Below are 26166 nucleotides of genomic sequence, written 5' to 3' on the forward strand. Positions count from 1 at the left end.
AAAGTTTTTTTTTTTTAATTCACATGGTAAATAACAAATTTGTTAACCGAATTGTATGAGACCACATTTAATTTGATATAGACACAGAAGAAAAATTATTTCGATAGAATTTTAATTAAGTCAGAAGGACAGTTTTAGAAGAATTAATAATACAACTTTTCGAAAATTGACTGTTTTTATTAGTCTAGAAATTTCGTTTAGAGACTTGAAACTGAGAAAAACACTAAGACTGACTAAAGAATGACACTTAGTTGCTTACATTTTTTTCCCAAATTATAGATTTTTTTACAGTGAATGCGATAAGTTATAACATCTATTTTTGTAATTTTATTTATGAAATGCTTGAAGGAAAGATTTAAAAAGTAAAGTAAAAAAGTATCTTTGACGATAATCAATTTAAATTATAAGTAAATCAATCCTAAACCAAATCAAATTATAAATTAAAAATGTGAAACAAAACACAATTAATTAAAGTAAAAATTTTATTTCTCGAAACTGGGTAATAGATTGTTGTAGATTTATTTTCTTTTAAAAATATTCTCTAACAGTATTCTCTATTTGTGCAATGTTCTCAATCTTTAGCAATATTCTCCCTTTTTAGTAATATTCTCTATTTTTAGCAAATATTCAATACAGGGGTGCGGCAAAAAAAATTGGACAAAGTAATTGCATCATAGAATAGAAGCTCATTTCAACTCATTTCTTTTTTTGTGTTCATTTCTTTTTCGTTTACCACTTTAATTATAAAATATTTTATAATATATATCTAATTTCGAGTTTTGTTTTTTGACTTTTTTTTTATAATGTTAAGAAAAAGATCTACAATTTTATAGTTGTTTAAGCTAGGAAAACGAAGTGTAAATAAAATTGTTCGTTCGCTCTGTACTCACTCAATCGTTGTTTATAAAAATTTAGACTTTCTAAAGCAATCGCTTCTGCGGAAATGTGATATATTAAAGGTAGAAGACATTGCTGATAATTTCAAAATGACTCTGCGACGCTGCAAAAAGTGGTCACTTTGAAACCATTTAAATTTATTTATCAGTAAAAATCAACACTTATTATTATTCATAATATTTTATTAATTAATTTATTTTTAATAAAGTTATATTAACTACTCTGCACTCAATCGTTGTTCACAGTAGTTTGAACTCTCTAAAGCAATCACTTCGGTGGGAATGCGTTAAATTAAAAATCTACTGTCATTATTATTTATGATATTTTATTAATTTGTTTATTCTTAATAAACTTATATTACTCAATCGTTGTTCACAAAAGTTTGGATTCTCTAAAGCAATCGCTTCGGTGGGAATGCGATGTATTAAAAGTCTATTCTCATTATTATTTGTTATATTTTATTAATTTATTTATTCTAAATAAAGTTATATTAACTACTCTGTACTCAATCGTTGTTCACATAAGTTTGGACTCTCTAAAGCAATCGCTTCGGTGGAAATGCGTTAGATAAAAAGTCTATTCTCATTATTATTTGTTATATTTTATTAATTTATTTATTCTAAATAAAGTTATATTAACTACTCTGTACTCAATCGTTGTTCACATAAGTTTGGACTCTCTAAAGCAATCGCTTCGGTGGGAATGCGTTATATTAAAAGTCTACTGTCATTATTATTTATTATATTTTATTAATTTGTTTATTCTTAATAAAGTTATATTAACTATTCTGTACTCAATCGTTGTTCACAAAAGTTTGGACTCTTTAAGGCAATCGCTTCGGTGGGAATGCGATACATTAAAAGTCTACTCTCATTATTATTTGTTACATTTTATTAATTTATTTATTTTTAATAAAGTTGCATGAAAAATTGTTTGTCTGTTTTTTTTCTTGCCGCCTCCTGTATTTAAGAAACTTTCCCTAATTTTGTTTAGAAATATTCTATTTTATTTCAGACTAGTTTTGGATATGTTATTTTTCCCGAGACGATTGTACCGCCTCGGCCAGTTCTTATCGGCCCATTAAGAGACACGTCAAAAGGTGTATCAACTGGTAACATATTGATACTTGATTCTCAAACCTTTTTAATACCTGATTTCAACTATGATGGATCTGGAAAAGGTAAGGCTTAAATAATGCATTAGATTTAACTGAAGCATTTGATTTCAAAAACAGCTTCATTTATATTTTAGAGACAAAAAACAATAACAAAAAGTGTTTATCAAGACATTCAAGTTTAGGAAAAAATTATTATTTCTGAATGGAACCGATGTTCGTGTTGTTTTAAGGTATTTTTAACCATCAAAATATGTTGATTGTTATTTTAATTTATAAATATTTCTAATTTGGATCATTTTTATGATAAATATAGTTTTTGTGTAATCGGTAGAAAAAATTCAAATTGTACTTGCTTTAATCTGCAGTTGAATTGTGTTCCACCAAAAAAATAAATGTATGGTACAAAAATGAATTGAATTGAAATTTTTAAAACATTTTTGTATTTTTTTATCAAGGCATTATTATTTTGATTAAAAACACAAAAAAGTAAGTTTTACAGAAATTTATTATGTTTTAAGAGCTAATTTTTATCAGAATTGTTTCATTCCCTAAAATTGAAGGTTAAGTGATAGGTTTATAACTTTTGAAAAAGAAAAAAAAAGGAATAGAAGGATTAAAAAATTAAGAAAGCGAATACCTCGGGTTTTATTCTTTTTTTTAGTAACTTCCACAGTTTCGTCGTTAAAAAACCCTTTTGATACAAGTAAAAATGTTAGTAACTATTCCTTAGCAATAAAGTAATTTTTTATCAAATGAAAATGCACACATCATTAAGTAATGAAACTAAAAATGCAAATTATTCAAGATTTCCACTGGTTTCCAAAAAATTTAAATACTATCGAAAAATCCTACATTTATATACAAAAAGGTATCAATTACGAATATCCTCTTAAGCTGTTTAGAAAATTAATATAAAATGCGTTTTTTTGTCGTTTCTATAAGTTACAGTTTACACATTAAGGAAATTATTTGAGTATGTACAGTGCTCAAAATAAAAATCGGAACACCCTGAATAACTTTTGATCTAATGATTGAATTTGTAAGTTCAAGGACTCAATATTAACGGTTCGAAGGGGGTGGCTTCAAATATGCTAATTAAACAGTGCAGACGATATTTTAAGAAATAAAATCAGACACTAAAACGTACTTTCTCTGAATAAACGTGCCTTTTTTTTTGGCGAATTGGGATTGATGGCCCTCAAAATATGGGGGATAGCCGCAATCTGGGACAGATGGTTCTAATAGTTTGGTCAGGATTGCAGTCCAAAGTTTGAACCTCTTAATCTTAATTTCAATTTTTTCGTATTTCATCATATCGTGAGAACTTTTTAAGCGAATTCAAAAATTTGTTAACACAACTATAAAGCTCGTTTATTCAAAGACAATAATATGCAAAAATAGCTTTTATTAAATATTTGTTATTTTTTATAATTTTATTTAATAATAGTCGAAAAAATTTTGAACTATAAAGTATAAAAAATTTTCAATCATTTCCTAGAAAATAATTTTGCAAGGCAAAACACAAAATTTGAACGAAATTGGTCGAATGGTTCCAAAGAAATTGAAATTTAAAAAAAAATGTGCTTTTAAATTTTGATTTCTCAGGAACTAATCGACCGATTTCGCTCAGATTTCGCATTTTACCTAGTTAAGTTACATTCTTTAAAAGAATGTAAAAAATTTTATACTGTTAGATTGTTTGTATTAAATTTTTTCGACTATTATTAAGTAAAATAACAAAATATAATAAATATTTACTAAAAATTATTTTTTAAGAGGAATTATCTTTGGATAAACGAATTTTATAATTGTGTGCCAAATTTCTTTTTAATTCTCCTTAAAAAGCTCTCGAGATATGGTTAATGCACAAAACATAAAATTAACATAAACGGGTTCAAACTTTAAATAGCTCTCTTGAACGAACTATTGGGATCATATTTTCCAGATTGCTGCTACCCTCTCTAGTTTGGGAGTCAGAAATCCGAATCCATCGAAAAAAAAGTATGTTTATTCAGAGAAAGTACTGTTTTTATTTTATTTTGTAACTTAAAATATCGTCTGCACCTATTAATTAGCATATTTAAAGTAACTCCCTTGAACCATTAAGAATGAGTCCAAGAACGTGAAGATCCCATCATTTGATCAAAAGGTATTCAGGGTAGTCTGTTTATTTTTTGCGTACTATACGAGTGCATACTGCAAAATTTTGCAACTAAGTATAAACAAATTAATAAATAATTAAAAATAATTTGGATGAAAAAAATATATTCTTGTAAAACAAGTTTCCAGAAAACTTCACAGTTGTTAAACTCATTACATTTCATTTAATGAATGAATCAACTATTAATAATCTAATCATTTTTTAAGAGCTTTATAACTTTTATCATAAAATCAAATCATACCTCTAGGGGTACTGAATTGTAGATTGTTAGTTCCCTGGTTCAGGTCAAAATTACGATCTGTGGACGAATGAATGGATGCATGAATGGGTCCAGCCTATGAAAAGGCAGTGACGCATGTATGGCTGAAGTCGTAATCTTGGCTATAGATGGCGCCACAGAGAAAAAAGACATGCCCCCTCTGCCTTAAATTTGCAATGTTTTCACCAAGCAGGCTTGCTGGCTTTGGCATGTGTCATTAGGAACAACAATATGCAGTGACTTCCTTAATTTTTTATTCATATGATTAAAAATGCGTGTTAGATTAATCCAAGTTAAATGAATATTTACGTTCCTGCCTGCTTAAGCTATGTTTTTCTTTTCAGGAGTATATTGGTGGTTATCTAAAGATGTGGAATCAAATATGGATGATATAAAACTACTTGAAGAAGATGGAAGGTTCGTATTAATTATGTGTGATTATGTGTTAACTTCGTAATTAAAACAAAGCATGAAATTAATTTTTGAGATTACCTTACTTAAAACCTTTACATAAGGTCTCAATATAATAAATCCCACTCCTCAAGTAAGGTGAGCTTCAATTGCTGTTTCAAGTGCATTCTAAAAAAGCTCGATGGGTTTTGACTGACATACTTTGAATATCTCTGGTTTCGATGTATTCCTCGGTCACCCCAGCTATATATGAACGCGTGTTTTTACTCATAAAAATGAACTGAGGAAAAACAGCGCTTCTGAACACTGTTTAAAATTTTAGCTCTAAACCTCAGAAAATGTCTTTTTGACACCAAGTCACTGATGAGCATTGATTCAGTATAAACAATGATTCTTGATTTGTACACATATGAAAAGAATTAGCGATCCGGTACCATCCCTCCAGCATCATGGCAGTGGCGGAGTTTGGGGTATGTTTGCAGGTGTGATTTTGGAATGTGTTACCCACCTAATTTATCTTTACAGGAACCGGCCGGATTTTCTCAGACTAAAGCTGATATTCTACAGCCCTAAGTAGGACTGATTAGAAGTATCATCTGTTCTCAGTTCATTTTTTTTTTAAGAATGAAAATACGCGTCCAAACAGGGCTCGATTAACCGAAGAATACTTAGAAGTCGAAAATATTCAAAGGAAGAACCGTGATGACTCAGGGATAGAGAGCTCGATTTCCAATGAGGGGAACCGGGTTCGAGTCCCAGCGATGATTCGTAGATACGAATTCCACAGCCGGCTTGCTCCTACACAGTGTTGACGTAAAATACCCTCAGTAGTAGACTGATAATGGATTATTCCCCTTGCCGTCAGGTTAACCGTGGGAAGTTTTCGTGTTTTTTCCTCTCCATGTAATGCAAATGCGGGTTAGTTCCACTAAAATAGTCCTCCACGAAAGCAAATTTATCCCAATACTTGATCCAGTAGTTTCCTTGCCTTCTGGATTGGGTTCAAAATTAAAAAGCAACAGAGTTGAGCATTGGTAGTCATAAACCCAAAAAATTGGGTTGTCTGTTCATTGACGGTAATAATATAAAATAAAAACCTTCAAAGGATGTAGTGGCCACCCGGATCTCCAGCTCTTAATTCCATAAAGTTTGTCAAGAATGCACTTGGTAGAACATTTGCATACCTCTACCCCTTTCACAAACTTCTAGATGCTTAAAATTGCAATTTATTCTCACAAAACTTTTAATTTGTATAATTGTCCCAAATATAATATGCCGAAGTATTCCGCTAATATATTATACATATACTAGCGATTAATTACATATATATATATATATATATAATATATATATATATATATATATATATATATATATATATATATATATATATACATATATATATATATATATATATATATATATATATATATATATATATATATATACATATATATATATATATATATATATATATATATATATATATATATATATATATATATATATATATATATATATATATATATATATATATATATATATATATATATATATATATATATATATATATATATATATATATATATATATATATATATATATATTGATGCATTTTCACATTCCTTTTTTTTTAAATTGATTCACTATTTCTTGAGTTATTCGTGAAAATTTATTTTTTAATTATTTTTCGGACATGAGTATTTAAACTATAGCTTTATCTTGCCTTCTTAAATTGACTTAACCATGACAAAATCTGGACAAAAAATTAAAAATTGAGATTTTTATATATTTGGCATTTTCATATCATAAGTTGCATATATTACAAAAATAAATTTCGTTTTATCAGTTTTCATACATTTTATTTTAGAGTTCATAGCATTAGCCGTAATAGAAAGAAAATAGTTGTCACGTCGAAATCTATTGCGAAGCATTTAACATTATTTTTTCAATTGCACGGCAGATCTAGTATCACCAGGAATATCTAAACTGAAAAATAACCAAAAATGCGTGATTATGCCGTACATATTATTTGAAAATAAAATGAAATTCTCAGTTTATTTTCCTCCTTTTCTGTGGTTGGTTAGGGGTTAAAGGAAGGGGAAAATTATAAAATCTCTTTTAAAACTGCTCATCTTTTTACTTGGGTGACACTACGCTTCTCTTCACTATAGTAATATACCTAAAATTATTTATTTAAATGTAATCTTCACTTTTTATCTTAAAAATTACATCAGAATGAAAGCTTGATTTTACTAAACGTCGTATTAGTAGAGAAACTGTATTTTACAATTTTGTAATAATTTTCATAGTTTCCATTTTCTCAATATCGATTCTATTACTTCATTCCGTTTGGATTTTTAAAAAAAATCAATTTTAAGAAAACGTGTTTTAAAGGTTTATTTTTGTGTTAATCTTGTTTTTAACTAGACACAATGACGTTGTCCGATGACTAAACATTTTCAACTTATTTCTCGAATTATAAAATTATTTCCTTTTATGTAAAGCATATTTGCCTAATAATATGCTCAATTTAATGATTATTAATACTTTTTTTTCAAAATTGAATGCGTCAATTTTTTTAATGGCTGAAATCTATATGTTCATTCGAATCAAATCATTAGAACAAGAGGAAGTTAAATTTAAAGTACGTATCTATTGATTTGCTTAAAATAATATAATTACTGGAATTTTTCATACAAAATAATTGGAAAATTATAACTGTTGCTTGACCACTGTAACCTATAATCAATCGTCAGGTCACATATTTGGGGTAAACATATCTGCAATTAAATTTCGAAAGACTATTAAATTATTAATAACAAAATACTAGTAGATTATAGATTCCAAATTTGTGGCCCTTTAGAATGCGATGCTCTAATTCATGTATGAATGGCAACAAGCTGCTTAGTACAAAAAATGTCTAGTATTTCTATGCTAGTTGTAAATGGTTAAAACGTCGTACAGTTTTGTATTCATGTTTTTTTAAACTCTTCTGGTTGTTAACGGTTTCGAGACCGTAAAGGTAAAAAATGTTCTTTACCGTAAACTTTAATTTGGATGGACAAACTGCTGCCGATTATTTTACTGCAATTTCAGAATAAAAATTCTAACAGTGTAAAAAATAATATGCAAAATAAATAAATAATAGAAAATAATATGAAAAAAATATGTAAAAAATAGTATCAAATGAGGTATGAAAATAAAATTTAATATTATAAAATAATGAATGATCAGGTTGAAAATTTTATTTTTTAAATATGTGGAATTGTCATACTTACATTCTAGTTGCAAAAATAAAATTTGTTTGTGCTGAATCTGCCAGCAACTTTTAAAAAATATGATACAAATGTGGTTTTCATTGTTTTGAATGTTTTTACAATATTCCTTATTTTTTTATTTTTTTTTTATTGTCTACATCTCTATAGGGACTCACCTGTAAAAGAACACATTGGTAAAACTGTCGTTATCATCTTACCTGATGGACATTCTGTATTAGAATACAATGTTTTGAGCTTACGGAGTCTTGAAGATAATGAAGATTATGGTTCCGTGGAATTACCAACTAATTTAAATATTCCACCCTCACCTCGTAACCTTGGATTAGTACCAGAGCAAGAAACGGTGAAAATACTTACGCAATTCATATCACCAATTTAAAAATAATTTTTAGTTAGTTAACGCGGTCAATTTATATTTCTTTCAGGAAAATTCAGGTGATGTATAATAAGTATTGACTAAACATTTCTGTAACGCATGTTTAATTCAAGATTTAAATTAGTCATTAGGCACAAAGTCATCAGTCTCAGGTCAAAGTCATTAGGCACAAATCAATTCGATTTTATTCCTTGCTAATTTGAAGTTTGTTTCAACACAATCAGATCGAGTGTCTCCATTTTCGATGAGTTTTTAACGAAGAATTTTGTTAAATAATTTGCTCATCCCTTCGAGATATTTGTATGATGTGTAAATAACATTCGATTTAGCAAAATATCGATAAAAATTTGACTTTAATGCTTCATACTGTCGCATTAATTTGAATTCATTTCTATATTTCTATATTGTCGCATTCATTTCTATATTTTAGGTAATATCACTCACTAGGTAATATTACTCATTATCTTACAAAATTTACATTTTTTAGAATGACATAATGACATTAGCATTATATGACATAATGAGTAATTTTCATTGGAGCTGTTCATTGAAAATGTTTATGCTATTTAAAAATTTCGACAAATTATTTTTTCTATAAATATTTTAAATTTATCTCATAAAAAATAAATCAAAATTTTTTTTAGTGAAATAGCTTTAAGAAAAATCTTTTTAAGATTCATTAACGTTGAGAGAGTGCCCGTTTTTAACCCTACAATTAGATAATTTAATAGAGCCTGACATTTTACTTAGAGATGCTCTCTTAATGATGTCTACATGTTTACAATATTAATATTATTAAAATTCGAAGAAATATTTTTTTTCTGTCCTGTAAAACAGCTTATTCAACTCACTTTGATAAAATGTGTCTTTAAATATTATTTTACTATTCAGAAATACAGAGAGCTCACTTAAAAACAGATTAATCTTGATTTTCAGAAAAGCAACAGCTATTACCGTAGTTCAAAGGAAATGGTACATAGGTAAAATAAAATGACCCATAGTCACTACATTTGCCAGTATATGTACAGTACGAAGCATTTTTTACCAAAATTAATATACAAAAACTGTCATTCTACAAAATAGGAACACTGACATCGAATTGAAACTCCATATTATCTACAAGCGGTCTTATCAAATACTTCATAACGATTTTGTGTAGTCAGAAACTACTTCTATGATCATATTTGAAGACTTTAGTAAAAGAACTAGATAAGTGACATTTTTGAAGAATCGAGTGGAAGGACCAGGCAAGTCACTTAACAGCAAAGAATTAACAAACAACCCTAGAATATCACTCACTTGGCAACGATCGCTAAGGCGTGGGCAGTTATTTACTCAGAATAAAATGGAAAACTTGAAACAGCTGTTTCCATTCATTAAAAATTAATGCAGGTTATTTTCCAAATCAATAATTAAAAAAAAAATAGGCTTCATCTCATAAATGTCTTTAGCGTATTATTTTATTGTTTCTAGTTCTCAATGCTTTGTGTTTTAGACACACTGCCCTGTTAATAAATTTATTTTATTTTTCAGAACCAATTATTATAAAATATTATTTTGTGCTTATGGAACTTTTTCAGTATATTACCTGCTCTTCCAACGGGTTGCAAAAAAAATAGATAATCAATAAATCGATAATGATACGAAATCGTGCAGAAAACAGAAAAAGTTATATTTACCTCTTGTTGCCTCTGAATCATTTTTGGGAGATTTTCTGGCAATCAAGGCTTGATCAATACCTCCTAGTACATAGAAGGCTTAAGCACGGGTTGCCATAAACAGGAAATTTGATCCTTTAGTAGTCCAAACGTAATGACATCTTTCGTGTTTCCCCACTGCGCAGTTTATTTTCGTTACGTCGGCCTACTAAATTGATCCATTCTGAGGCCTTCTCTTTTAAAAGAGGTGTTGGCTTGATACCAGGTTGTTCCAAAATGAGTTAACTGAAATTTTATTTCGTGAATATATGCCAAAATATATGCATATTTATTTTAGCTTTACAAACAAAATTATATTCGTTGAAAAATGTTAAAAAACTTCCTTGAAGGAAAGCAAATGCTAAGCACAAAATCATTAAGAAATCCTTCTTTATCGAAGAGTTATGGTCATGTAAATACACTTCCAAATATGAGTTATGTCTTCACAATTATGCTAAAAACATAAAGATTGAACAAAATGAAGAACATAAAGACTCATTTACTCAAATTCACTAAAATGTCACTTACCTGGTTCTTCAAAGTCGTCGTTATTTAAAAAAGTAAATAGTTTAAAATATAGTTGAAATAGTTATCTTAAAACATGATAGTGAACTACTATACACCGGAGCTGTTACTTTTCTATCTACCATGTAGTAAAATCCAAGTAATAACTAATGATATTTGAAAGTGCATCATTATTTTTCATGAAACACATGTTTTTAATACTTGTAGAACTATTTCGCTTTTATATGAAATTTTATTTTGTAGATGAGAGAATTATTTATGAAATTAAGGGCGCACCATCACTCCTTAATAATCGTCAGTTTGAGAGCTTTTGCACTGAGGAAATTAATGAAAGGCATGTTTCTCCACAACGACAACGGATTTCCATTATAATTCGCGTTTGATTGCATGATTCATTACTTATTTACTAATCTCGTCAAATTCGAAGACTGTCTTAGGTGCACAAAGATGTCTAATATGTAAATTAACTTACTTTTGCATTTAATGTTTTGAATTTGAAAATTGTTTATGTTTTAAAATACATATATTTTTATTTTATAAAGTGATTATTTCTTTATTCTTCTATCGTACGAATTATCTCAACACGAAGCTTTAAAATTAACTACAATGCGGTCATTGAAAACCGCTATTGTAATATACTATAAAGATAAAAATAGTGGACTTTAATAATAGCGTTTAATTATTTATTTGCTATGTAGAATAAACTGAATTGTGAGATGCTGAACGACAACTTAAGCTTACAAGTAAAATGGGCTATTCAACGAAATGATATCATCATTCATTTGACTGGAAATGTTGGTAAGTCTAAATTATCGGTGAACCCGTTATTCAAAGGTGTAAAACTTTTAATGGGAGTAGTTGTAGCAGATATTGGGTGTGGATTTTGAAATAGGCTGTAACAGTCATCCCTATTCTTACTATTTTTAGAATTTTCCCTCATGGTGCATTTTTTTTCAATCATAAACTATTTTTGATAATAAACCAAAACCCTCAGTAAAATACGTTACCATATTACCTATTTCGTGCTGGATAAACATAGCAAAACTATATTAATTACCTAACGATTTATAATCAGTTTACTTGAGCCATAAGGAATAGAGCATCCGCCTCCCAATAAGGTGACCCAGGTTTGAATCCCAGCTTTGGCTGGTCAATACGAATTCTGCTTTCCGCTGGCACTGACCACAGAGATGACATAAAATCTCCTCAGTGGTATATGGATCATGGGTTAGAATCCTGGAATAGAATCCCCTAATGCGGTTTTCGAGGTTTTCCTCTCCATGTAACGCAAATACTGGTTAGTGTCATCAAAAAGTTCTCCATGAAGACTAGTTTGCCTCTACTCTTGACCAAGAAGTTCTCTTGTTTTCTGGATTAGGTTCAAAATTTCAAGGCTGTTTGTTTGAACAGGCTGTTTGTTTGTAGTAAACTCAGAATTGGGTTGAACGCCAAAATAAAATCTATTACCTAGAGAAGAAGAAAAATTTCACTGTTTCCAGAGAAATGATTTTTGTTCTTTTTTTCTACCTTGGGTACACTGTAAAAAAATTTGGTGTATAGTTGCACCATTTTCGGTGTTGAGGTAAATTAAAAAAATTTCAATGTATATAGTCATATTTTTTCTTTACTTTTTCAGTGTTGTAGGTTTTTATGTATTTATTTATTTTTGTTTGTTTGTTAACTGACAATACTCATTTTCATGCGCATTAAAGTGAACTTATGACTTTATTACAAAAACATTTTGTTTAAAAAACAAGCGCATTTTTAGTTACAGATTTGTACTAATTCTTACAAATGATTGCTATTTTATCAATTTTATACAATCTGTTGTACAATAACTACAGTTCTAAATTTCAGAGTACATTTAGTTTAGAACTATACACCAAACTTTTTAGCAGTGTACAGTGGCATTGCTTGAGCAAAAAGAGGCATCTGCTCCCAGAAGCAGCCTCAGTGGCGTGTCATGTTCATGAGAGTCATTTAAAGAACACATCATTAATGACGACTCATATCCAAACAAACTGTTCTTAAGTTTAGATACACGTAACAATATTAAATATAGACACGTTCCCTTCTTTCTTTAAGTTTAAATACACGTATATCTCCATAGAAATTAAGTGCGTTTTCCTTGATTTGTTTATTTACATCAAAATAATTATCTAAGGTATAAAAATCCTTAATATAATAACAAAAAACTCAATAAATCCGCGGAAATAATTATTATTTTTTAATAACCGAATATTGTTGTTGTTGTAGTTTATTTACGTCGCACTAAAGCTGTTGGCAACGGTCTGGGAAACATCCCTAAGGATGATCCGAAGCCATACCATCACAATTTTGATCCTCTGCAGAAGGGGTGGTAACCCCCTTACGGTAGCCCAACGACCTACGCGAGAAGTCGAGCACTTAACGGTAAAACAGTTTAACGATGACCAATACCGAACACCCTCGGTCCCTTTGTAGATTGATCCAAGGGATCCCCCACCCGCACACTGACCGCAACCAATGATGCATGACTTCTGTGTTCTTCTGGGAACCGTGTCTTAACGATCAGTCCACTGCGGGACAATAAACGAATATATCTTAGCACAAATATAATTCCGATAATCTAACGAATTGATGATTTGAATCGATATATATATATATATATATATATATATATATATATATATATATATATATATATATATATATATATATATATATATATATATATATATATATATATATATATATATATATATATATATATATATATATATATAGTATATATAGATATAGGAAACACTAGTATCCCATCTGCTTCTCTGGGCCAAGTATGTAAATGAACATAAAAGAGTATTGGGAAGAAAATTTAAAATTCAAGTTAATTTTAGATTACTATCTCTATATCATTTTGTTTTAAATCTATAGTCAAGTAAACATTTATTGCATGAATATTTTTATTTAATGTATTACTTATGTTTATAGGAAAATTACAATACATGGCTTTAGGTTTGAGTAAAGACGATACTGAAACTAAGTTTGATGCGTCTGATGCAATAGTTGCTTGGCTTGATGAGAATGGCAGAGGTCATGTTGAAGATTATTTCTTAGAGAGCATTGAAAAGGTAATATGTATATCAATTTTACAAAATGAGCAAGTATAAAAATTTGTTGTTGATGTTTTTTTAATGTTTTCTTCAAGTGTGAAAACGGTCATGGAATGTGTCCGGATATTTCTCATCAAGGGTCTAAAAATAATATCGAAATGGTAAACGCCACAATATCTGGTAATACAACAACTATTGTCCTCAAGAGGCCATTAAAAGCAGGTAATAGTTGCGTTTAGATAATAAAAATTAAAAAAAATATTTATATAGTGCTTGAAATCATACTACAATAGTTGAGTATTTTTTCTTTTTTTTTTTAAGAAAACGCGTAAATGCTTCAAATTAAATTGTTAAAACACTATTTTTTTTATAGAATTAAATTACTATTTTTACAACGCAATATATCTGCTTTTCATTTTATACTGTTCGTAACGTAATAATTTTATTAATAACACTCAATTAAACCTATTTTCTATCAGAAAAATCGAAAATATATATTGCATAAAATAGTTTCATAGTTGAACTTAATATCAGTACAATAAAGATTAATAAATAAACATAAAGTTTGGTAAATTTGTTTTAAATTTCCTTTTCTAGTCAAAAAAAAATTTTTTTTTTATATTTGTAGTTTTAATTGCTAATTTTCAGATCATTTTTACGTCTGAATAGTAACTTTTTTTCAAACAAGAGTAATTTTCCAAAAATGATAGTAGTCAATACCTTCTTATATCGATAAATATACTATTTCATCTTTCTAAAAGTATATTAGTTTTTGTTCTAGGTCATTCAATAATTGTAGAATCATATTGACAATGTGACAGCATTTCTGAGAGTGAGCTTCCGCATGGACTAAACTGTAAAAAATTCCGGATCAAATAACAGTGTAAAGTACCGACACTTTGGGTGCATCATCCCTAAAATCCATTTTTACCGTAAAATATTATAGTAATATTAATTTAATTAGAGTGATTGAGTGATTTTACTGTAATTATTACTGTTGAAGTTACGGTACATTACATTTTTTCTACCATTACATATTCCGGTTAAAATGCATTTTACGGTAAAATGTACCGGTGCAAAAGTTGCGTGGTATTTTTACCGGAATTCGATCCGGAATTTTTTACAGTCTTAAAAGGATTTTCCAATTTTAAATAGCTTTTAAAAACTAACAGCTTTTACTTAATCATCAAAATTAATACAATGAAATTAAGAAAGATTTTGTGAAGCTTTGCTCTATTTCACCAAAAAATCGTTAAATGCAATATTTTAAAAATAATTTGAGAATTTAAATAATAGATTTTTTAACTAATCCAGTTATCGCAATTGCATGATCTCTTCCATTATTCAATTTTTTTCATTATGAAATTCGCAAGTTGCGGTTTTCTAAAGCATGATGAAAGTTTTAAAAATTCTTATAAATTTATTTATTACCTGATGCTAGAATAATTTTCTTTTCACAGAAGACCAGGTATATGATCAAAACATTTATACAGATGGGCCCCAAGCCATTCTTTGGGCAGTTGGATCAATTCAAAATGAAAATTTTGTCGAATCCCCAAAATTTCGCTCCAGAGGTAGTTATGAATTAGGCTAATTATATTTCTTAACACGAAGGACAATTAAATTGTGCTTATTGAATATTTATTTTTTTTATCAAGGTAATCTTCTACTAGACTTTGGTAGAGATCCAATTTGGAATTGCCCTCAAACAAATGAAAATGAAATTCAAGTTGTGAAACCTAAACATGTGTTTGAAATTCATTGTCCAAGTGATCGTATTTTTAGAGCACAACTTGGGCCTGCAGAACGTAAGTTTAAACCTGAATTTAAAAAATGTAAGTATGAATTTACAGAAACAGCTACATGCAAATAAATAAATAATAATCTGGCATCAATATCTGCGTTGATAAGAGTATTTCTTAAAATATTTATTAAATTTATTTTATTGAAAATAAAATTTGATATATGGTTAGACTATAGGCTTTAAACAAAAAATTTTAAATTGAAATTTGTCAACCATAAACAATACACACAACAGTTATGAGTGACGAAAATTATAATTTAATTTTAAAATCTTGTTTTTTTAAAATACATTATAATTTACTCTTAATGAAAGAATACATTCTCAACATTGAGCTAAATTACTATTTTTACAACAGTATATGTGTATATATATAATTTAAGAAAATGTAATTTAATGCAGAAATCCCGACAAAAAATTCAAATGCTGCAGAAGACAGCAGAATCCACCAACAACAGCACCAATAATAATATAAATAAAAATATATTTAAAAAAAATGGAAAATACTGACAGCCTCTTCCTTAGGACAATACTACCATGCAATCAGTGCAGGAGCAGTTTCTGCAGGCTAAATACGGCTAACAACCCTCTGCCCTCAACTGCCCCAAACAAGAAAAAAGAAGAAAGAAAAAAAAAAAATATATATAAATAAATAAATACAAGAAAACACTAAGAAGAAACCCTTTTTTTCATATGTCTATAATTTTTCTTTGTTTTTATTCTACATTTTGAACTTATATATATATATATATATATATATATATATATATATATATATATATATATATATATATATATATATATATATATATATATATATATATATATATATATATATATATATATATATATATATATATATATATATATATATATATATATATATATATATATATATAATCTGCTGCTCTGCTGAAAGTAATTATTACATGGAATAGCAAAGTAGCAAAAAGAAGATCTAAAAATAAATCAATAGTACCGTGCAGATTTTTTTTTCCTAATAGAATTTTTTTTTTCTACGATAGATTACAGGAAAGAACTAGTGTGGTACATCAATGGATTACCGACACCTGATTTGACAGTGCAAAGAGGAGAAAGTTACACTTTCATTGTAGAAGGAGGAAATACTCCAAATAAACGGCATCCGTTCTATATTACCGATAGTAGTGATGGCGGCTATTTACTTAAGGCATCAGAGGTAATATATCTTGGCTAATATATAAATAAGATTAAAATAATATTTTTTAAAAGAAAAACTTTAATTTTTTGGCCCATTATTCTTAATATATAATAAACTTAAAATATGAGTAATTACCTTATTAATCTGCAAATACGAATGCATAACCCTCCTATGCATCTTTAAGTTTATTTATGCAAAAAATGTATGCACCTCATGCTTAACATTAATGTATATCTTACTATATGTCCTTTAAGGACTGACATTTACGGTGAAATAGTCTAGTGCAGTAGTTTCCAATATTTTTCAGCTATGGAACCCTAAATATTGAACATTCTTCGGCGGAATCCTGACTTTATAATATGATTGAAATTTAAGATATATAGAAACAATAAAATAAAGTAAAACAATTGTGATCATCTTTACTAATGAAAGACTACTTTATATTCTCATTAACGAAATTTTTTCGTTATTTTTTTTTAATAATAATCTTAAATTAGATTTTATATCCGACAGTTGAATTCACATTCCTGGAGCTGTATCTAATTTAGTTTTAAATTTGTTTTTGGGTATATACATAAGTGAAAATGAAACAAATTAGCCACATTATGATTTTTTCTGCATTGAAAGCTAAAAAAACTGAAATGAAAGTTGAAAATGGTTACATATTTCTTTGTTAAAGAATTTAGAAATTTAATTTTATTAGAAAAATTCGATGGGAAATATTAATACAATTTTTCATAAATGCAAATCCTTTTTATAATATATTTAAGATATTGTTATTGGAAAAATAATACTTTTTAAAGAAAAAATTTGCTGTTTCTTTTTTATCGACATACTGTAAGCAGCTTTATGAAGGCGGCAACCGAAATGTCTGATTAATAATAGGTTATTAATTAGATCTAAATATATAAACAAGGTTTCAAAAATCGTTGCTATTAGACAAAAAAAAAATTCTAACTCTTACAATTCCGCACGGAACCCTAGGGTTTCGCTGAGCTCCATTTAGAAAGTGCTCTGATCTTGTGTTTTGTTTTTCGTCACAAGTTTCAATATATCGTAGCTGTTATAAGTGAACTAATGAACTACTAAATGAATTAGTGCTACTAAAACATTTTTGATTATTATTTGTATTGAAAATTTTAAATTAAAAACTTTATACTACTAACTAAAATAGATTAAACGTTTTGTGATGCTGGATAGAGTTTTTACGTTTTTTCTGAAGTGTATAAAAATGCATTTTTATATTTATTAAAAGCTATACTTTATTTATATTAGTTTAGTAACTTCAATCATTTTTTGTAGGGCTCGAAAGAAGAGTTTTTTGCTGGAGTAGTTAGAGATTCAAATACCAACATATACTTTCCAACTGTCGGTAAGATGGTTTAATTTTTAGCAGATTTTTAAATTTATACAATTATGATTAAATGTCACAAATTTTTATAATTTTATGCTAGAAAATTTGCATGCTCACATTCCTTTAAAGTATCTGACTAGTGCAAAAGCTTAATTTTGGGCAAAATTTTCCAAATTGTCTTTATTATGAATTTAGAATCCCTATACACTTAGCATTCTAAAAGTATTTTAATTTCGTTTGAAGTCGAATTATTTACTAAGTTATAGCAGTTTTGTGAAAGTTGATAATAGTGTATATACTTATAATTTTAAGTCTTTAAATGATAATTTATCTCAATTATCAGTTCATATATGATAATTATCTATGATAATTTTTTTCAAAATCAGATTTTTGCAGATTTTACACCACCTTAAACAAGATATCTCATCTTGTTTTTAAAATAATTGTCTACAATTTTTCATGAGTATTTATATTTATAGCACACATGTTTTGAACTACAGATAAGAAAAAAACGTAGAATTTCATTTTTTCTGCATGCTTTTTCGCAAAGAGAAGAGCGGAAATTTTAAAAAATTTGCTTTTTTAAGTACATTGATCCCTAACTCAGTCGTATATTAATTTTCTTTTAAGATAATAGTTCAAAACATAGTTAAAAGCCTTCCAAATAAAATCCTCGAAGGATTTTTTTTTTATTTTAGGTGATAGAAATTTTTTTACAGTGTTCAGCGTATATGCATAAAAAGTCTTTATTTTTACCTAAAAATGGCCAGTTAAAAAAATAACAATAATAATAACATTTTTTACTAGATATGTAAGTTTTTACACGTAATAAAACAACCAAACTAGTTTTTAAAAATTTCATATTAAAATGAAGGGAAAAAAACTTTTCGAAACTTATTTCGGATACCTTAAATACATTTATTTTTACATCTGAAATACTGATGCTAATATTCAATAAAAATAAAATTAAGAAAACCTTGTGTTTAACGTTAGTTACTTTTGCCTCAACATTTTTTTAAAGCTTTTTATAATAATATCTTTACACTGTCTTTCCGTTACTTCTCAGAATCAAACCAATTTTGATGCTTTAAATTGCACCTTTACTACGATGGCTCAGATAATGGTTCTCTCATACTTTGATAACATTTTTGTTCTGTTTTTATTCTTTTTTAATGCAGAAATTTGAGTTCTTTAAAGTGCACATTAGTATAACTTCCACGAGTTATAGATTTCTCAAACCATATAAAGGACAATGATAACAGAATGCCATCTGCACGTGTGTGTATGCCTAACAGTTTTAACAGTAATTCTATCATCTTAGTCCCTGGCCAAATCATTAGACGCACTTTAAGATTCTATGTAAAATCTTAATTATCAGGTGATACTATACAGCTTTATTGTTTTTACATAACTGAAACCAATTTGCACTTGTTTACGTTCGTGTATCAATTGGTTAAATTCGACGATATATTATATAAATATGTAATATTTATTATATCAGGTATTATAATAGTATATTATAATAATTAGACCAAATTATTCGACACACTGTGGTGTTTTAATAATGACACGTTTTGCTCGAATTTATATGCAATGCTTCTTATATTTAAACATACATGTAATGGATTTCTATTCAGAAGATTTTTTAAATACTTCCTATTTGCGTTTATTTTTAACGTATTGCATTACAATGTTAATCAATTAATACAAGAACATAAACAAGTGTAAAACGGCTTTAGCCGAGTAAATACAATAATGCTGTATATTATCACCGGGTAATTGAGATTTTATATAGAATTTAATAGTACTAATAATCTAAATTATCTAAATAATCTAAAGAATCTAATAATTCGGTTAGGGACTGTAGTAAGATAATTTTTTTGCAATCCATTTAAAAAAATTTATTCCTTTATAAGCTGTAAATTTTTTCAATGTATAAAAAAAGGAAAAAATTAATTGTTTTTAAAATTTTTAATTTATTTTAATAATTAAAAAAACATGAACAAAATCTGTGAACTCATAGCTCTTTTTTGCATCTTTACTTAGAAGGAAGATTATGCGAATGGAAAATTTCTGTTTCTGATCCAGAAGATTCTATAAACTTGTCCTCAAGTGAATCAACCCAACCATTAACTCTCATCTGCGAGTTTGGCACCTCAAAAAATCTTACATGGACTCCAGATTCAAAAACGCCAAACACAGTTTATTATCAGGTATTCTGAAGCTCTAATTTAGGAAACGACTTGTTTTTCATACTTATTCTCAGTTTGTTCTTTACTTTTAATATAACTTTCAACACTCTACATTTTTAAAATAAATAACGTTTTTAGACGTCTATATCATGTTACAATACTTTATGGATTCTGAAACGTTATTGTATTGTATAGGTTATTATATTATTGTAAACGTTATTGTATTGCATAAGTGAAAGCATTCAACATTTAGATAATATTATCCTATTATTAACTTCTTACAACCTGCATATCTTTGATTAAATACACGGATTCATACTAATCATCATTTTGCGTGTTAGTTAGAAAAAAAAGGAGGGGGATTCAGACATAAGAAAGAGTCATATATTTGTAAAATCCTCAAGTCGTGACATATTCTCATCACTATCCTTATGTGGTAGACCAAATAAAGCTGATAATAACTAAGGAAAAGTCATAGAATTTATCTGGATATGAAAAATTTGCCGAAGTTTGATATTTGAAACAAAAACACTTTCCGCTCCTGTCTTTTTAGGTTTAGTACGCTTATAATTAATTAAATCCTACTTCATTTTTTTAAAAACATTTTAGCGTTTTCATCTCAATTGTAGTGACTTGACATATATGTATCATTCATAGTTTTATTTTGTAATGAAATTTATAAAACATTATTTGGTTTAATTGCAACCCATAATACATGTATATATATATATATATATATATATATATATATATATATATATATATATATATATATATATATGTATATATATATATGTATAGAGAGAGAGAGAGAGAGAGAGAGAGGGAGAGAGATTGTTTACTTCTGCACCCTCTAGATGTAAATATGTCAGTGGATAATAATGTAGGTAAAAATATACAACTTTTCCTCAAATACTATTCATAGAAAATTCTCAATTGTTATAATGTCATCAAAATATTCACTTTTGCTTAAAAAATTGTGCTAGTATACAGAACTTCAATCCTACAACAGCAGAAAACCACATAAACAAACAGAATAAATGTATTTATATTTTAAATACTAAAACAATTTCATTTTCATTTCAGAGCTTTACCGAAAAAAACTTCGGTGGAAAAATTAAAGTCGTAGATTTTTGTGAAGAAACCAATCCCTCCTTCTACTTAGAAAATGAATTTAGAGAAATTCATAAACCGAGCCTGAAGGGATATAGATCCAAACCAGGAATGGAAAGGGAAGATCTATTTAGTGAGTCTGAAGAAATGAATCCCAGCAAAAATCAAAAAGAATTTCAGGAGAAAGAATTGGAGAATAACGAAAGTAAAGAAGTCAAAGATTTGCACTACGCAGAATTCGAAAATAAGTCAGACGAGAAACCTGAAAGTATTAAAACACTTATGATGACTGAAAATTGGAAGAGAACTGATTATTCCGAAAGTTCAAATCCAGAAAAAAATTTAAAAGAACTTGAAACCTCATCTGAAGAAACTCAAAGTAACAGTGAATCTTTAGACATAGATCAACATTTTTCTACTGATTCTGACCATCCTCATGATGAATCTGAAAGATCCGACAGAAACATACATCATCAGCATCTAAGATTAGAAAACACAATAAGAAAAGGTGAGATTCCTCCAAAAGCAATAGCTTCAAATGAAGATTTGGCTTCATCGCAACTCTCAGTTTCTCATACTTCTATACAAAGCTTAAGTCCTGCAAGTACAAAACAACAACAAGGATTTAAACCACATTTTGAAGGAGGATTTATACCATTAGTATTGAATCCCATAAAAGAAAGGGAGTTACAACTACCCCAGTTTCCTTCTTCATCTCTTCGGAGACCTCACCGTCCTTTCTTATTTAATGAGTCTATACCATTCCATGGTACATTTAAACCTGGTGTTCCAGATTTCAGTGGCTTCAATATATCAAGCTATTCCCAAGAAGAATCGAACTATCCTGTAAACCATGTTCAAGATAATATTCCGATGTTATCAGCTCCAAAGCCTCAAATGGTTCAAAATCAAATTTCACCCATTAATTTACAAGCAGAATTATTTAAAAGACAAAAGCGCCCAATGCAACATCAATACGTATTTCACCCTCCTCCTCGACCACGCAATCAATTCCTTCATGCACCATCACATGGCTCATTACTAAATCTTCACATTTCAAATGTTCGAGATGAATTAGAGCAAGTGTCATCTCAACGAGTGCAAGTGGCGCTTCAGTCTATCAAAGAGGATAAAAACAATCAAGGCCTCCTTCCACCATTTCATACAAGACCAATGCAAAATAGAAATCAAAAACCGCATAATCTAATACATTCTCCTCCAATACAGCGTCGTCCTGATATTGTTGATGGAGAAGTCCCATCGAATATGCGACCTTTTCAGCGGCCGGCAGGAAGCAACCGTCATGAACCAGTACTTAAGAAAAATATTGAACCTCAACGAATCACACCAGAACTTCAAAATGGACCGATGAGAGCCCCATATAATGGCCGACGCCCGCTTCCTCTTCTTAAAAGCACGTTCAAAGATCCATCGGACAATGCTGTTCGTAGAGTGCCTCCTTTAAGATTGGACAGATTTCAGAAAGCTCCTATTCAAAACAGGCTAAGAATTCCTATGTTCCCTGTTAATCAAGCTAATCCAGTAATTTCCGCTGTACCACAATCATCAGAAGATATCCTAAAATCCATGGAAAATGAGAAAAATGCAGAAATAGAGCACCTGCCGTTTCAATTGAAAAAACAATTACATGGACAGTTATTCGGTGCTCCAGGTATGTTGCATCTGGAAAACAAAGAATTGCGTCCACAGCTGTTCTCAGCCAATCCTCACGTCATAATTCGACAAAATCAACTTCGTCCTCCACATCAGTCCCAAAACAGCCAAGAAATGAATCTTAAAAACATTGCAATTTCAACAAATAATTTAAAACAGCATAATGCACCGAAAGATTCACACCACATTCACAACTCAACAGCATTATCTACTTCAATCTTAAACATACCCCAAGAAAATAGTTACTCTCTAAACAAATCACTCAGCAGCAATGAAAATTATCCTGTATCTTCCAGCTCTGAGGAAACTGAGAGTGAACCAGAGATATTTTTAACTGATACTAGTGAAGTTGCAGATGAAGATAAATTATACGATCAAAAAAAAAATTTAAGTGAATTCAGTTCATCAAATGAAAATACCTTTGAAAATAATACAAGTATTGAATTCCACTTAACCGAGGAAGTTTCAGATCATGCTATTGATTATGAAGCTCCCTTTGGTGCGCGGCTGAAACCAAGACCAAATGATAAATCTAAACAGAAAGTGAACGCAAATCCGATTCCCAAAAGTCCAATAAATTTTTTAAGAAAACCTCAACTACCATCACCACAAGTAACATTTTCCAAACCAAGTAATATAGAAAACATAAAGCCTTTGGAAGAAAGTTCTGGCATACACTTACCAAGTGAACCGAGTTACATCGATCTACTTTCATCAATAGAAAATGGAGAAAGTAATTTGCGAAATTATACTAATTCTAATATTTCAGAGGTAAAAGAAAACAAAAGTTCTCAACTTCCGGAACATTTATATGTCAATAAGATACAAGATTTGCCGTCATTTGTTGAAACAGATTTCATATCTTCAGATAATTATCCCGGAAGAAAACACATTCTTCCTAGTACTTCAAACATAACGTTTACAAATACGCCTGTAAGAGCACCGGAAGATATTAATCTGCCACATATATCAGAAAAACCACCTTCACATGATAACGGCACAGATTTTTCTATTTTAAATCATGTTTTGTATATCATTGGTGGACAAACAAACTCGGGACACTTTCAGAGAGACTCGGGAAAAGAAACACAATCTTGAACAATCAATCAAAATCATACGCTCAAGTTAAGAACTTAGTGGAAAAACATGTATACAAACATTCAAATCCCAGGTTTAAAAACATATTATTATCAGTTCTAAGTATAGAAAATCTATTTATTTTGCCAATCATTAAGTAAGACAGTTTTTAGTCGAAAAAATTTACAACTTAAATGTTTTGTTTACAACTATCTAATGCTTCATTACAAACTAATGTTAATTTTTTTCGAGTTCACTGAAACACCTTTCAACATCTTTTTCCACTTAGATTTTCATATATAAAAGAAGAGCAAAAAGTTTTAACAGTAGGTTTGAATTTCTATATCATTTTATTTTACAAATTTCAATACGTAAAATCATCGATATACTTTTACCGTATTTCATTCATCTTTCAAAGCAAACATATTTATAAATGAAAATACACATTTTTATTTTTCTCTTACATCTGTGATTTAATCATCAAGATAAATTTCAATCTTAAGTTATAAATAAATGGCAGGTCCATTTATTCAACATCATCGTCTTCGTATACTTAGAATGCATTGCATCTTTTTTGTAACTGTATCATGAAAATAAAGTTTTAATCATTAATACTGTGTAATTATTCCTAAATAAAAGTTTATAGGAACACGACTTATGTCGTAATCAGCAAGAAGAAATAGAAGCACCCATAACAAATTTTAATAACGTTTTAACACTTAAATAAATTCTAAGAGTAGTTAACAATACAATAAAAACTAACAATGAGCTGTAATTTTTATGATTCAAAGACACGAACTTAAATATTCTAATCCAGGACTTAAAACTGCATTTCATCTGGTCAGTCTTACTTAGTATAAAAGTACAGCTGAAAGAACTAGAAAAGCAAATATTTGAGGTGTCGCCATTTCATAAAAATTAAACAAAATAATGATCCTTGATGTGTTAATTGTGACTTTAGGTGGCAGCCATATTCCCTTTTGCAACCGAATCGACCAAAGTGATCATGCAGAGTTGCAGGGGGAAAAAAAACTATTAAAACTCGAAGTCAATAAAGTTTTCATATTTTAAATAATAGACTTGGTATTCGAGAGCACACTGATAGAAATAAAATAATAATAGAGACAGTCTGTGAGAGAGAGAAGCTCGTCAATCGATAGCAAGGATCGAACCTCGGAGGCTGGATAAATGGAAAAAAGTGTACAGTGCGAAAAAGTGAACATCTTGGTTAATTTTTAATCTAATGATCGCATTTTCACGCACTAGAAATAAGTCTTAATGGTTCGAATGCCTACCTCAAATATGCTAATTAAATAGGGTAAAGCAGCGATTCTCAACCTGTGGGGCGCGCCCCCCTAGGGGGGCGCGACCACACCAGAGGGGTGGCGCGAGAATATTCAAGAGAAAATATTAATTGAAAAAATTGATTAACTGGATGAAAGGAAAACGCACATATACATAGAAAACAAAATACATTTTGACATATTTAATAACTTATTAAAGTGAAACAACTTATTAAATCAAAATTTAAGGTGGGATGTCAAGGGTGGCTTGGCCTTATGGATTTTTTTATAATTTTTTGATTAAGTCTGTGTATCTGAATTTTTTATGTAACATCTTACACCTATCTCTAATATATATCACGTATACCTTTAATTGTAAAATAAAATTATAGTACAATTTTAAAATTTTAGCTTCTGCGCCTAAGGTTTCGCACAGGTTCCAAAGGTGAGCCATGTTTTGGAATCACTTTTTCACTTACTCAAATTATCTTTAGAAAAAACACTTGGACTGGCAAACTTCTCTTAAAAAGGCATTTTAATTGTCTTGCTGGTTGGAACAAGTTTCCCGACTTCAAAAAAGATATTTGTTTTCAGAGTGTATAATTTGTTTATTGATTTTACTTTGATACTTCTTGTGTGAAGTCACTTGCGATTCTTTTGAGTTCACTCATTAGAA

General features: G+C 28.9%; 1 protein-coding gene across 2 annotated transcripts in view; it reads left to right on the plus strand.

The window, feature by feature from the left end:
• LOC107448366 (uncharacterized) overlaps positions 1–24819 on the plus strand; it is a 73089-nt gene extending 48270 nt beyond the window's left edge. Inside the window, exons 5-16 of one of the 2 annotated variants that reach the window (XM_043054894.3) lie at positions 1912–2077; positions 4779–4851; positions 8274–8469; positions 11423–11522; positions 13695–13834; positions 13912–14038; positions 15277–15390; positions 15475–15624; positions 16643–16815; positions 18100–18169; positions 20198–20364; positions 21430–24819. In XM_043054894.3, coding sequence (XP_042910828.2) covers positions 1912–2077; positions 4779–4851; positions 8274–8469; positions 11423–11522; positions 13695–13834; positions 13912–14038; positions 15277–15390; positions 15475–15624; positions 16643–16815; positions 18100–18169; positions 20198–20364; positions 21430–24228 — 4275 coding nt within the window. In that variant the 3' untranslated portion in view covers positions 24229–24819. Of the gene's footprint in view, positions 1–1911; positions 2078–4778; positions 4852–8273; positions 8470–11422; positions 11523–13694; positions 13835–13911; positions 14039–15276; positions 15391–15474; positions 15652–16642; positions 16816–18099; positions 18170–20197; positions 20365–21429 lie in introns of both variants that reach the window. The other variant, XM_043054893.3, reaches the window with a different exon arrangement.
• Positions 24820–26166: the final 1347 nt, after the last annotated feature.

Source organism: Parasteatoda tepidariorum, chromosome 11 (assembly GCF_982258835.1).
Source record: "Parasteatoda tepidariorum strain Cologne lab strain chromosome 11, Ptep-v5.0, whole genome shotgun sequence".
In the NCBI taxonomy this organism is placed as follows: Eukaryota; Metazoa; Arthropoda; class Arachnida; order Araneae; family Theridiidae; genus Parasteatoda; species Parasteatoda tepidariorum.